The 15633-nt window shown below is 39.7% G+C and overlaps 1 protein-coding gene across 11 annotated transcripts in view; it reads right to left on the reverse strand.

Annotated features, from left to right (window-relative positions):
• The window catches only part of ARHGAP8 (Rho GTPase activating protein 8), a 176667-nt gene that overhangs the window by 75800 nt on the left and 85234 nt on the right, over positions 1–15633 (reverse strand). For all 11 annotated transcript variants that reach the window (XM_073316346.2, XM_073316355.2, XM_073316333.2 and 8 more), the window contains one exon: positions 7361–7434. In XM_073316346.2, the coding sequence (XP_073172447.1) occupies positions 7361–7434 (74 nt within the window). The remainder of the gene's footprint in view (positions 1–7360; positions 7435–15633) is intronic.

Genomic DNA, 15633 nt, shown 5'->3' on the forward strand with positions numbered 1-15633 from the left:
GGCATCCTTGAAAAACTGGAAGTTGAATCCCACTGAGGTAAATAGAAAGGAATATTAACTCTGCCAAGTCAAGCGTAAAAGTGTAAGTAGGCAGGGTAAAAAGAATTTGAAGAGCAAAAGACAAAAAAAAGTTTGCTGTTAGTTTTTGTCAGTACAAAGTATTGGAAGCCTGCCAAACAAACAGTGTGGCCACTAGGCGATCGAGGTGCTAAAGCAGCACTCAAGGAAGAAAAGGCCATTGCAGACAAGCTAAATGAATTCTTTGCACCTGTCTTCACTGTAGAGGAGATTTCCATACCTGTGCCATTCTTTTTAGGTCATAAATCTGAGGAACTGTCTCAGATTGATGTGTCAATAGAGGAGGGTTTGGAACAAATTGATAAATTAAACAATAACTAGTCACTAAGACCAGATGGTGGTATTTGCCCAAGAGTTCAGAAGTAACTCAAATATGAAATTATAAAACTACTAACTGTGGTACGTAACCTATTCTGTACCAGATGACTGGAGGATAGCTAATGTGATGACAATTTTTTTTAAAAGCTCCAGAGGAGATCCTGACAATTACAGGCCAGTAAGCCTAACTTCAGTTGGGTTGAAACTATAGTAAAAAACAGAATGATCAGAAACAGATGAACATGATTTGTTGATGAAGAATCAACACAGCTTTTATAATCTATTAGAATTGTTGACACCCTACAAGAAACATATGGACAAGGGTGATCTAGTGGTATGGAATATTTGGCTTTTCATAAAATCTTTGTCAAGGTCCCTCACCAAAGGCTCTTAAACAAACTACGTAATCATGGGATAAGAAGGAAGGTACCCTCATGGATCAGCAACTGGTTAAAAGCAACTGGGGGAGGGATAGCTCAGTGGTTTGAGCATTGGCCTGCTAAACCCAGGGTTGTGAGTTCAATCCTTGAGGAGGCCATTTAGGGATCTGGGGTAAAAACTGGGGATTGGTTCTGCTTTGAGCAGGGGGTTGGACTAGATGATCTGAGGTCCCTTCCAACCCTGATATTCTATGATACTATGAAAGGATAGGAATAAATGGTCAGTTTTCAGAATGGAGAGAGGTAAATTGCGGTGTCCCACAGGATTCTATACTGCGACCAGTGCTGTTCAACATGTTCATAAATGATCTGGAAAAATGGATAAACAGTGATGTGTCAAAGTTTCCAGATGACACAAAATTACTCAAGAGAGTTAAAATCCAAAGCAGACTGTGAAAAGTTACAAAGAAGTCTCACAAAATTGGGTGACTGGGTAACAAAATTGCAGAAGAAGTTCAATGTTGATAAATGCAAAGTAATGCATATTGGAACACATAATCCCAACTGTACATACAAAATGATGGGGGTCTAAATTAGCTGTAACCACTCAAGAAAGAGATTTTGGAGTCATTGTGGATAGTTGTCTGAAAACATTTGCTCAATGTGCAGCAGCAGTCAGAAAAGCTAATAGAATACTAGGAACATTAGGAAAGGGCTAGATAATAAAACAAAAAATATCATAATGCTACTATATAAATCCACAGTATGCCCACACTTTGAATACTGTATGCAGGTCTGCTCACTCCATCTCAAAAATGATATATTAGAAATTGGAAAAAGTACAGAGAAAGGCAACAAAATGATTAAGTGTATGGAACAGCTTCTATATGAGGAGAGATTTAAAAAACCAGGACTACTCTATTTAGAAAAGAGAGGACTAAGGGGAGATCTGATAGAGGTCTATAAAATCATGAATGGTGTGGAGAAAGTGAACAAGGAAGTGTTATTTACCTCTTCACATAACACAACAACCTGGGTTCACCCAATGAAATTATTAAGAGCATGTTAAAAAAAAAACATAAGAAGAACAGCTTCATATAATGAACAGTCAACCTATGGAACTCGTTGCCAGGGGACGTTGTGAAGGCCAAAACTATAACTGGGTTCAAAATGCATAGAGGATAAGTCCATCAATGGCTATTAGCCAAGATGGTCAGGGATTCAACCCCATGCTCTTGGCGTCTCTAAGCCTCTGAGTCCCAGATGCTGGGACTGGACGACAGGGGATAGATCACTTGATAATTGCCCTGTTTTTCTCATCCCTTTGAGGCATGTGACATTGGTCGCTATCAGAAGACAGGATACTGGGCGAGATGGACCACTGGTCTGACCCAGTATGGCCATTCTTATGTTCTCCAGTCCTCTTGGGATCTCACCTGTCCTCCATGAATTCTCGAAGATAATTGCTAACTGTTCAAAGATTGCTTCAGTTAGTCCCTTAAAGGACTCTAGGATGAATTTAATCAGTTCCTGCCACCTTCTAACTTATCTAAATATTCTTTCACCTGTTCTTTACTGATTTTGGCTCGACTTCCTTCTTCCTTATTGTTACTATTAATTGTGTTGAGTATCTGGTCACCATTAACCTTTTTAGTGAAGACTGAAGCAAAATATGTATTAAACACCTCAGCCTTCTTGATGTCAGTTAACAACGGGTAAGCAGACAACCTATATTTTCTTTTGTCTTTCTTTTGCTCCTAAGGTATTTAAAGAACCTCTTCTTATTGCCTTTTAGGTCCTGTGCTAGATGTAACCCATTTTGTGCCTTAGCCTTTCTGATTTTGTCCCTTCATGTTTGTGCTATTCTTTTGTACTCTTTCCTAGCAATTTGTCCATGTTTCCTCTTCTTAAAGTATTAATTTTTGATTTTCAGGTCATTAAAGAGCTCTTGATGGAGCCATATTGGCTTCTTACTATTCTTCCTATATTTCCTTTGCATTGGGATAGTTTGCAGTTGTGCCTTTACTATTATCTCTTTGAGAAACTGCTAGCTCTGGTGAGCTCCTTTCCCCCTTTAATTTTATCCCTTAGATGTTGACTTCACTTGGTGAAATTCAGTGGCCTTTGTCCTGCATGACATCAGACCAGATGATCATAATAGTGCCTTTGGGCCTTGAAATCTATGAATTATGAAAAACTCATGACTTCTGTTAGGCCCTAAAGTGAGAAGTTGTCCCAATCTCTGCATTTCCCACTTCATCCCCATTTTGTGTGCCTATCTTTCAAATTGCAAGCTTTTGGGGATATTGTTGGCAATGAGTAAACATATACATTTAAATTAAAATAATACTAACAACATTATTAGCATAATAATGACACCTCAGACAGGGATTCCTTAAAAAGTTCCTGTGTGATTAAAAGCTAAGAACTTCCCAATCCCTGTTAAGTGATTATCAACATACAGTCCCTTGTTAGCTCAATAATTGGGCTGGCAGAACAAGATTTGAGTTTGGAGATCCTCTCTCTTCAGGCTAGTGAAGGTTACTTTGTCTCTCTGTGTGAAAAGGGAGTTTGGACTCCCTTCTACCTAGTGCTTGACTGCTGCAGCTTGAGAGGTGGAGACTTGTTCTGGTTTGGTGCAGCACCCTAAAAGATCATCAGGGCTACCTCCTGCTCAGCCTGTGCTTTGCCACAGGAATCTTGTCAGCCAGGACAGGATTCCAACCAGGTGGACTTGGACACAATTGGTTTTGTGCCTGAGACTGAACTGTAGCCTTTATTGTGTGTGCAGGGAAGAACTGCTAGCCAGACTCCCTGAGTTGCCAGAACTTGATGGCAGGCTGCTTCTCTGAGGTCCCCAAACTTTAAGTACTTGATCTAAAGCTCACTGAAGTCAATGGAAGTCTTTGAGAGACTCTAGCTTCAGTCAAGGCATTAAAATTGCAGTGAACACCAGGTACAATGAAATCTATGCTCTTTTAAGCAGGTGCAAAAGTGCATGCCCACTCTCTTCTGGTTAACACTTTAACTGCATTACATGTGCTAGGAGGCTGCAGATGTCAGAAAACTTCCCAACTCACAAACCATGGTCTCTTAGAAACATGGTTCATAATGAACTCCCTATGGCTGGAAACATAGCAGCCCTAAACAGATCTGTGCTTAAGTGGGGGATAGCGGAGCACTGGGACAGCCCATCCCCACAGCAGGTGCCTAGAGCCTAATCCAGAACAAAGAGAAAGGAAAAAGGAGAAGTACTTAGGCTTGGGTGTGCTTGGCTAGAATATGTAGCTTTGAAAAAAGTTACAGAGGAACTAAATGTATCCAGACTGAGAACTTTTGTTAAGAAGAATCATCACACTTCCTTAACCCCTACCCTTCACAGGCTCTGCAAAATGTGCTGAACAAGCTGGTGGATTATAGTTACTTTTTAGCTAAAAGAATAAAAAAAAAAAAAAGGATGTGGTCTGGAGAAAGCTCAAGGATTATTACTGCCCACCGGGTGACAAAATCACTTCATCTGGAAAAGACTTTGCAATGACAAGGCTGACCCAGTGCTTTTCCTCATCACAACAATGAAAACTGAAAGCCTGCTCTTTTTCTTTTGTGCTTTTGATGTCGCTGCTATAGCAGACAGAGGGTATCTAGGCCAGACTCAGCAGTTGGTGAGGCGGGAGAGCATGGGATCAGTGTAGCAGTGAACTAGAGAGAGCATCAAGAAAGAAACAAAATAAGAAGTACAGGAGGTGTGGTACCAAATCTGCCCAGCAGACTGTTATGGAAAGACACATTGTCAGAGGATAATCATGGTTACAGTACCTTCATTTCCTGCTGCACCTCTAAAATATTCAAGAGGAAGTCCGTGTGCATGCACCGGTCCAAAAACACAGCCAAAAACTCTCAGAAAATGTAAATTGATCTAATTGTATTTTTATAATTAGTTTCAAGACAATAAATTTGTCATAATTCAAGACAACTTCATCCCCGGTTTAACTCAGCACACTTCAGTGGGGTCACATGAGGGAGGGATTTAGTCTATTAAGATTAGTATGAAATGAGCATCCTAAATGTATTAAACTGAAGTAACAGTCAAAATCTTGATGGTGGGATGTGTCTGGAGTAGAGCTAACTGCTCTCATCATATGGAGGTGGGTGTACTGTAAGGGAACATACGCTGTAGCTTCTGGAGATTACAAATTACCTATTTACAATCACAATCACAGAGAGAGTCTGCAGTTGCTGCTAATTCCCTTGCCCTAGCACATTCCTAGCAGCGAACAGGATGCATTCTCTACACCTAGCCGCAGGACATTTGGCACGTTACACTTGTAATGGTTCCATCTTCTAATTTGGCCTGGAAGCATTACTCCCACTTACCGTTAAGTGAGGCTCCAAAAAGAGGAACTCAAGTGGATCCAAAGGCTCTCACTAAAAACCCCAGTAGAGGCGCTCACATACTGAAGGTATGAGGTTAGTATTAACAGCAGAATTGGCCCGCTCTCCATTATTTGACCTCTGGATACTGCAGGTGATTGAAGGCATCCATATGTCTTTGAGAGGAAAGGAACGAACTGCTCTATATACCTTTATGGATGCTGTCTTCAACTTCTTGCCAATCAGCAGTAGGTATTCGTTCATTATCTCCCTCATTTGGACATATAGATAATATGCCAATGAATTAATTTTACTGTAGGTATGAATACAACATGGATTTTTATTTAATGTGTAATAAACTAAAATGTTAGCTTACATGGCCTCCTGATTAGACCAAGAAACTATGGGTCAATCCCCGGCTCCACTGAAGTCAATGGGGGTTCTGTCATTGACTTCAATGGAGCCAGTATCTCAGTCAGGAAGCCACCAATAGTGCGAGAAGGGGCTTTTTTTTTTTTTTTCTTCTTTGCAGTGATTAGTACGGATCCTTTCCAGAGGCAGTTCAAACAGGTTTGAATCATTTGAGTTCTGGGTTAAAATGATCTAATAAACTCAAACCAAATCTTACTGACCATGAACATGAATACTGAGGGTAAAATTCACTCCATTCAGAAGGCCAGCACAAAATCTAGAGTGGGACTTACATGCTGCATAGGCCTTGTGTGGGCCCACTTCTGAAAAGGGGTGAATTATACCCTGAATGCATACTGTTATTCTTGGTATTGGTGTACCATCGAAACAAATAACTTTTAAAAAAAGGAAATCTCAGATAAAACTGCCTTATTTTGGGTGCAAAAACAGAGCTGAACATGGTTTCCACCAGAAGCGAAACAAAATATAAAAAGTAAACAAACAAAAATCAGCCAAGATTTCTTTTAACCCCATTCAAAAGGTTTCCCATCTTTAGTGAAACTTTTGGCAAGCTAAGTCCAAAGACTGGCTTTTAAAAGAGAATCCGAGCCAGTGTTTTTTCACTTGGATCTATCCATGTTCTGCTGTTAAAAGTTTCACACAGCTCTTATCTGGACTCTTGGGTTACATTCCTTTTCTTCCACTGACTTAGTATGTGACCTTGGGCAAGTAACTGAACAGTGCCATGTCTCAGTTTAACCATCCATAAAACAGGGATGATCCCGGCATCTACCCCACAGGGCTGCTGTGAGGCTTCATTCATGTTTGTGAAACTCTGAGATCTTTGGACAAAAAATGCTATGGAAGTATTATTAAAAATAAAGGCTCAAAGTGCACAGTTGCAATGTGCCAGAAGCAGACCAGGAACCAGAATGTGATGCTCTGAGAGTCAGAAACTGGTCTCTGTCCACCACACCTCCTTTTCTCTAGTGGGAAGTAAACTTCTTGAACTCTGTATCTGTCACACAATGCTGCTTCTTTACGCTCATCAGCTGCACTGGCTGATGCATTTAGGGTGGAGCCAAGACACTCCCCACAAACTCCTTGGCCTGCTGTTTGGGAAGGGATGTAACAACCTTTTGGGTAGTTGGCATCTCATGCTCCCATATTTTCCTGCATGGGCGTATAGGGCAACCAACAATGCCGCCCTTAGTTGGTAACGGATATACATTTTATAAACTATAAATGCAGGGTCTGACCTGCAGTCAAAGGAACTTTGATGTCAATGGGAATATTTTGCTGAGAGAGGACTGCAGGCTCACTCCTGAAAAGTAGATTTTTTTTAAATTTTGAGTTTCTTATGACATTGATTTATTTTTTTTTAATATGAACTCCCCATTGATTTTTACTGGGAGTTTTACTTAAAAAGAAATCAATGGCACAATGTGGGCCAGGATGTGTATTTCAAGCATTCTTTTTTCACTTGCCATTTCCTGCACCTGAAAGCAAAAAAACAAAACCAAAAACCCACAAACATTTTTTTTTTTACGGGACAACTATGTAATAATAAAATAGCCCTACCAGAGTTTTTGTCAGTTGAGGTCTCTATTCAGCAAAGCACTTGAGCATGTGCTTAGTTTTCAATGAAGCCACAGGTTTCTTTGGGATCTAGGCATATGCTTCAAATTAGGTATGTGCCTAAGAACGCTGGTGAATTGGGCCCTGAGATCTGTATAATTTCATAATGATACCCTTGTGCAGATGTTTCCCCCCACCCACTGCCAAACAAAAGCAGATCTCACCTTTACTTTTCAGGTAGAACACAGTTTGCTCCATTACTGGTGGAATTAGTTGGCCTTTATTTTTGTCCTTGAGACTGTTGGAAGAAAAGAAAAGTGCCACCTCATTTAAATGACATTTATAGACTAAAAGAAAGGAGCAGCCTCCAAATAAATCTAAAGAGATGCATGTTACGCATACATTAAGCAGGTGCCTGCACCACACTCAAGAGTTTTTCTACAATTATAAAAAAGAACCTCCTCCCACAATGCTCTAACACTAACCCCAGCCCAAACCAATGGCCTATTGAAACTAGAAAGCCAGATTTTTACACAAAGAGCCACGCCTAAATGCCTTTTTTCCTGGTATCTATCTATCTATCTGTCTATACACACACACACACACACACACCCCATGTTGAGTAATAAGTAAGTGCTGTTTACCGTTCTGAAACAGAGTCAAGGACAAGAAGACAACGATATTCCAGTCTAAGTTTAACCCGCTTTTGATTGTTTTCACTCTGGTTATTGTTCTCTTAGATTAGCAAGCCACAGCAGGGTGGCTTATAACAATGATGCAGTGACGACAACGGTGATGTTTTTGATTGATTTTGCTGTACGTCTTTAGTGGAAGGGTTTTAAGGAAGGCTTAAAGACAGCCAGAGGAGGAGTTTGCTGTGAATATTTTATAATAAGTCTTGATCAAGGGATGCTGCAAGTTTAGCAGGCTTTTATCATGTGGATTTTTCTTTGTCATTTGTCTCCTTTTAAGCTACTGTGTATGTATAATTAAAAGGATATTGTACTATTTATTTTTGAAGGCAACATGATGCAGTGAGGTTGAGTTTATTAATGCTCTGAATGATTCCCATGAAATAAGATTTCTCTCTCTCTCTTTCATGAGTAAGCAGCTGAGGCTAAAATCGAACACAGCGGGTTTTTTTTTTCTAGACACATGAGAAAATTCTGGAATTATCTCCCTTATTTAAAAAAAACCAACAGAAAAATATGTTTGTCTTTGACAGGTTTTGAAAGTATACCAAAAAGATGGTCAGTATTTGCTGAGCATCCCACCAGTGTTTTAAAGCACTCAACAATCAAAAAGTGCAGATCTCAGGTTTAAACATGGTATATATTTACATACATAGTTGTGTTTCCTATCTGAAATCAAAATCATGTTTACTATCAAACTCTCAGCACTAAGACAAAGAAATGTACAGGTCTGTGAATGTGTTAATGATCTTTGAGAGATTGCAATCACTGTGGCTGATACACAGACATGTAAGATGTTAATCTAGGATCATACACGCATCAAACCATACCCTCCCAGCACTATGATTAGTTGGAACAGCTCCTGTGGAAGGGTATGCTTTTTTAATTTCAGCTATATTATGATTTCTTCTCTCCTGCTACCTATGTGGTTTGTTTGTTATTTGTAAAAATAAATGAATTAAATTAGTTAAGGTATATTTAACAAACTCTGAGAGGTGGTAGGTAAATTCCCATCGGAAGAAAAGCTAAGGGAAAAAGGAGTTCAGCAGAGCTGGCAGTTTGTCAAAAAGACAATGTTAAAGGCTCAACAGTAAACTATCCCAATGCGAAGGGAAGATAGAAAGAACAGTAACAGACCAATGTGGCCGAATCAGGAGCTCTTTAATAATCTCCTACCGAAAGTGGAAACGTAGACAAATTGGTAAGGAGGAGTACAAACGAATAGCACAAAGAAGTACAAACAAAATCAGAAAGGCTGTGGCACAAAATGAATTACGCCCAGCAAGGAACATAAAAGGCAATAAGAAGAGGTTCTATAAATAACTTAGTAGCAAGAAAAAAGAAAAAAGAGTGGGTCGAGTTCTTAAAGGGGAAGTAGAGCTAGTAACGGAAAGAAGGCTGAGGAGTTTTATGCCTATTTTTCTTTAGGGCATGTCTACTCTTACTGGTAGATTGGCACTGCTGCAATTGATGGTGAAGACATGCTAAATCGATGGGAGAGCACTCTCCCATTGATTTGTATACACCACCTCCCTGAGAAGCGTAAGGGAAGTCGACTGGAGACACTGTCCCGTTGACACAGTATAGTGTAGCCACCACGGTAAGTGGATCTAACTATGTCGATTTCAGTTAAGTTATTCACGTAACTGAAGTTGCGTAAGTTAGATTGATTTACCACAGTAGTGTAGACCAGCCCTAAGTCTTCACTAAGAAGGTTAATTGTGATCAGATGCTTAACACAATGTTAAACACAAGGTGGAAGGAACATAAGACAGAATAAGGAAAGAACAGGTTAAAGAATATGTATATAAGTTAGATGTATTCAAGTTGTCAGAGCCTGAAGAAATTGATCCTAGGTATTTAAGGGAGTAGCTGAAGCAATCTTGGAACCATTAGCAGCGATAATCTTTCAGAAATGATGGACTGGTGAGGTCCCACAGGACTGGAGAAGGCAAACGTAGTACCTATTTTTAAAAGTGGGGACAAAGAGGATCCATGGAATTACAGACCAGTCAGCCTAACTTCAATATCTGGAAAAAAGAAAAGGAGGACTTGTGGCACCTTAGAGACTAACAAATTTGTCACCTTAGAGACTAACAAATTTGTTAGTCTCTAAGGTGCCACAAGTCCTCCTTTTCTTTTTGCGAATACAGACTAACGCGGCTGCTACGCTGAAAAATATCTGGAAAGACACTGGAACACATTATTAAACAATCAGTTTGTAAGCACCTAGAGAATAATAGGGTAATAAGTAATGGATTTCTCAAGAACAAACCATGCCAAACCAACCTAATTTCCTTCTTTGACAGGGTTACTGGCCTAGTAGTTGGACGTGGAGAGTTCGGGGGGTAGTAGACATGCTATATCTTGGTTTTAGTAAGGCTTCTGATCTTCCCACATGACATTGTCATAAGTAGGGCCCTACCAAATTCACAGTTCATTATGGTCAATTTCACGGTCATAGGATTTGTGTTGTATGGCTGACAATGCATATGTGAAGAGCAGCAATTACTACTGGCATTTTGGAATAAAAGATATCTTACACTTCCTGTTTAAATAGCAGCCATACAGCAGAATATTTTCATATGTCTGAATCATATTACAACAATATGCCAGTTTTAAAGGGATCAGTTATAAAACACACTCACACACTAGTCAGGGAAAGTATTTTCTGGAGTAGACTTTATTATTAGTTAGTGCAGCATGTTACATGGTGAATGATTCAGTTCTAGTTTTTGGACTAGTGATAACTCACTTAAGGTGTTGAACATTGTTCTCAAGCACCATTAAGTATTCTTGGTTGATAATCTCTCTCTCTCGTTTTCATTTTTTCCCCTCTGTGACATGCTGAGATTCAGTTTAGAATTTTTCTTTCCCCCTGATTGCACACGCACAGCATACACAAACAGGAAAGATTACAGCAAAAAGGAGAGCACCCTGAAATGTTTGTGATAACGGTTCAGTGTTTAAAAACAAGCTGAAGCTGTGCGATTGTTGCAATTCCTGCATTTCCCCTCTTCCCCTGCCCCAGCCGTGGCAATCACTAGATGAACTAAAAATTTTCCTCCCTTCCCACAACGAGATTTTTAAAACCAAACGGAGACAATTGAGAATGAAGCCAATAACTAGCCAAGGTCAACACTAGGCTCTGCACTGGAGCTCAGCTGTGGTGTTCCTTGACTCTAAAGGCAATAGAATGGAGCAACAGGCGTGTACAGGGTGTACGCAAAGGACAATGCCACAGCCTGGCACATGTTGTGATTTTTTTTACTTAAGCGTTGAAAACTGGAACCTCATTCATGCATTACAATTGTATTCATCAGATCAATATAAGATGAAGGTGGCTTGATTTTTATTTTCTTGCATTGCATTTTAATAAAATCTTTAATGATGGTTTCTTTCGGAACAGCAACAGTGATTCTGCCTCTTTCCATTTAAACCAAGGGAGTGCTAATAGTTCTGCATAACCAGTATCTGTGTCTATCTATTTTATATTGTGGAGGTGGGCTTGGTGAATGAACAGAAAATATGTCCTGCTTTCTATAGGTATTCTTGTGTACTGTATATGGATCTTATTTGAAATTCCTGGATTTATAAATATGATAACTTAGTGATGAGTAACAGCAGGTCTTTATGTCCCACAATACTCAGTGCCCACTTTATCTGAGCATAAAGAACCTAGTTCAGCAAGTTTCTTAAGCTCATGCTTAACTTTGAACATGTGAGTGGTATCACTGACTTTGAGTGGGGGCCTCATCTCAATAAATTAGTTTCCAAAACAAAGCATGGATGAAACATTCTGGAAGAGGACAACTCTTCTATATGATGAAATGCATGAAGTTAATTATCAGCTTCACTGCTTAATTAATTCTTTGTTTTCAGAAGGACAACTTTTTTTTAAAGCAGAATTTGAAACCTTTAGAGTTATTTTAGATCAAAGAAATAGGTAGTATTTGGCTCCAGAACAATCTGGCCTATATACTAGAAATTCAATTGATATGCTATTCTTTATCACACAGTGACAGAGTATTTTGTGCTGTATAGGCATAAATGAATACAAAGTAGGTCCCTGCTCCAAGGATCTTACAATCTGCCTAAACATGGTAGCCATTTTTAAATGGAAATGATAAATCTTTTTAATCCCCAATGCCCCAAATTCTAAGAAAATCCCAGGCAGCACCTTTGGATGATTTTAAATGTATTTCTTAATACTATTTATTATTGGTACTTGTCATAAATATAAAGGGAAGAGTAAACACCTTTAAAATCCCTCCAGGCCAGAGGAAAAACCCTTTCACCTTTAGAGGGTTAAGAAGCTAGGATAACCTCGCTGGCACCTGACCAAAATGAACAATGAGGAGAGAAGATAATTTCAAAGCTGGAGGGGGGGAGAAACAAAGGCTCTGTCTGCCTGCGTGATGCTTTTGCTGGGAACAGATCAGGAATGGAGTCTTAGAACTTAGTAAGTAATCTAGCTAGGTATGCATTAGATTCTGTTTGTTTAAATGGCTGATAAAATAGCTATGCTGAATGGAATGGATATTCCTGTTTTTGTGTCTTTTTGTAATTTAGGGTTTTGCCTAGAGGGATTCTCTATGTTTTGAATCTAATTACCCTGTAAGGTATTTACCATCCTGATTTTCCAGAGGTGATTCTTTTACTTTTTCTTCTATTAAAATTCTTCTTTTAAGACCTGATTGCTTTTTCATTGTTCTTAAGATCCAAGGGTTTGGGTCTGTGTTCACCTATGCAAATTGGTGAGGATTTTTATCAAGCCTTCCCCAGGAAAGGGGGTGTAGGGCTTGGGGAGGATTTTGCAGGGAAAGACGTTTCCAAGCAGGCTCTTTCCCGGTTATATATCTGTTAGACGTTTGGTGGTGGCAGAAATAAAGTCCAAGGGAAAAAGGAAAATAGTTTGTACCTTGGGGAAGTTTTAACCTAAGCTGGTAAAAATAAGTTTAGGAGGTTTTCATGCAGGTCCCCACATCTGTACCCTAGAGTTCAGAGTGGGGAAGGAACTTGACAGTACTAAAGTAGTGTTTCTGGGTCCGCACAAGTTCAGGGCCCCCTGTGCTAGACAGTAAATGAGAGCTCTTGCCCCAAAGAGTTTACAGTTTCAATATTGTCATCTCCATTTCACAGATAGGAAACTGAAGCTAACAGAGATTAAGGCCCTGATTCAGCAGAACTCTTAAGCATGTGTTTAAATTTCAGCACCTGTTTCTGTCCTGCTGAAGTAAATTAAAGTTGAACATGTGCTTAAGGGCTCTGCCTGAATCAGGGCCTGAAGGAGAAGTGTATGTCAGAGCCAGGTAGGGTGACCAGATGTCCCGATTTTATAGGGACAGTTCTGATATTTGGGGTTTTGTCTTATATAGGTGCCTATTACCCCCTCACCCCCGTCCTGATTTTTCACACTTGCTTTCTGGTCACCGTGGAGCCAAGAATTGAGCCATATCTCCTGAGTCCCAGTCTAGTGCCATGACCATCCCTCCTCTCATACATAAATCCTCAGAGATGCTATATGGGGTTATTTTAAATTATGGTGGCGGAATGCAGATGAGGGGATAAATAGATTGACCATTTAAAAATCGTTACCACCTGTAGGCCCTGATTCTATTTATGACTCATGCAGACAGATTCCTGCACCTTCATGGAGCCCTGCTGAATGTCATTTGCAGGATCAGGACATTAGGCAGACTATATATTCTTTGGGCTAGAGACCTACTTCATATTCTTTTCTGCCCACAGAGCACAAAGCACAAGTTTGACTTAAATGTTCTAGGCAGCACCAACGCAAACTGTAATAAGCAAGGAAATAAGTGAAGTCATTCAATATCCCAGTCCAGTCATCAGTTGCCCTCTCAGTTCAGCCTCAACTCCCTCCTTTCCACTGTTCACATCTTGACTTCTAGGAAAGTTATTTAGATGAAATAATAGTATACTTTGTAAAGGTCTTTTTTTCCCCTCAAAAAAAAAAAAAAAAAGTCTTTCCATCTATGCCGATAGACACATAAAATGAAGGCAGCCCATAGTTAAGGACAAAATGTTACAAAAAGTGGCACCAATAAATTTTTAAAAACTCTTTAAAAATGTCTAAAATAGCATTTCTGCAAAATATGTGGCATAAACAAAATACCTAAGAGTGTGGTATGGTATAAAAGTTTTATTGGAACTCATTTGGAATGCCCTGTATAATTATTTTTTGCCTGTGGTCCTCATGAATAATATGGTGATCCTTAACTCACGCCAACAAAATCTTTATATAACCACACATGGTGTGTTCTCTCAACAGATTCAAAATCTGTCTTTTTGCCCTCTCTCCTGCAATTCTCCCAGGGAATCTTCATGAAGATCACATTTCTTCTTAAAGGAAAGAGAAATTTTTGGGGCTGAAACAGATTGAGTGTACCCATTTAATGTTCAGAAACAGGACTCTGGGCCACTGAGGACAGCATAAGGATGAAGAGCTATAAAACAAGCTGATAATAAGCTCTTCGCCTCCCTTATAAATTAAGACCAATTCACTATGTCTGAGATTTCAAAGAAGCCTAAGAGAGTTAGGCCCTTAACTCCCAGTAACTTTCTATGGGATTTAGATGTCTAATTCATTTAGGCTCTTTTGAAAATCCTGGCCTATGACGTTAAAAACTTCTGCATGGCCTAATGAACTCCTCCAAGAAAAGGAACTGCCCCAGACATGCATCAGTAACCCAACGTGAACATCTCCTCCAACTCTCTCCCCCACACCCGAAACAAAATACTTCTTCACCTGCCATTTGAGATAACAGTGAGGGACCCTGAATCAATGCTTGTCATTTTTTGATATCCCAGTTTTCATTACAACTCTGGGCAGCCTGCTTGCTAGGAGACAGAACCAATATGAAATGTCAGCCTGAGATAAATGTTAACATTATAAAGCAGGGCCCTTGCATTTATGATTTTTAAGGTGGAATTCTCAGGGTTGACCTATCTCAGTTTCCAGAGAAATCAGTGGGAGTGCTACCATTATCTCCAATGGGAGCAGAGTTAGCCAACAGTGAACTAAGGAAAATCCCTTAACTATGAAATAGTATACAGGATTCCTATTGACTGGTTAAGTCAGCATCTTGGAATTATCAAACCTTAAGCCTATAAACTCCATCCACCAGCCTATAAACTTTTTTAGTAAAAACTTTAACATGAGCAGGTTCCCTTCAGTACCCTCTAGCCTCATGTATACCTCTGACAATATGAGTGCTGTTGGACTGGAACAAAATACACTTCTACTACAATCATTATATAACCAATGCCTGTAAGTATAGAGTGGGTGCTCTCAGTTACACTCCACTGAAGAGTTATATCTGATTTACATTGTTGTAACTGAGGGAAGAATGTTTCCCCTTACTGTAGGATGACAAACCAACCTCTAGTGCAGCAGTCCACACGCTATCAAGTGCGGAACAGGGGCCCAAGTGCACTGTCCTACTAAGTTCCAATACAAGGTGCAACTCTGCTGTTGCCTGCTGCAATCTGGTGATGGAATAATTCACAAGCACAGTAGCCACCAAGTCACCCTGCTGTCAGCAGATGTGCATTCCTATTTGCTACACATGATTGTAAAACTACCTTCTATCTCCTAAGAAAACGACCAATCTTGCCTCGTGAGACAAAGACGTGCAACCTGCCACTTTGCTAGAGAAATGCGAGATCACTAACAGATTGTGGATGCAAGTTACAGTAATCTTCAGAGGAGACAGAATGACTAAGAGCAGTTCACTCATGAAGACACTGAAACAAATGTGATAATTTTCAGTTTTACATTT

The sequence above is a fragment of the Lepidochelys kempii genome, chromosome 1 (genome assembly GCF_965140285.1).
Source record: "Lepidochelys kempii isolate rLepKem1 chromosome 1, rLepKem1.hap1, whole genome shotgun sequence".
Classification (NCBI taxonomy): Eukaryota; Metazoa; Chordata; order Testudines; family Cheloniidae; genus Lepidochelys; species Lepidochelys kempii.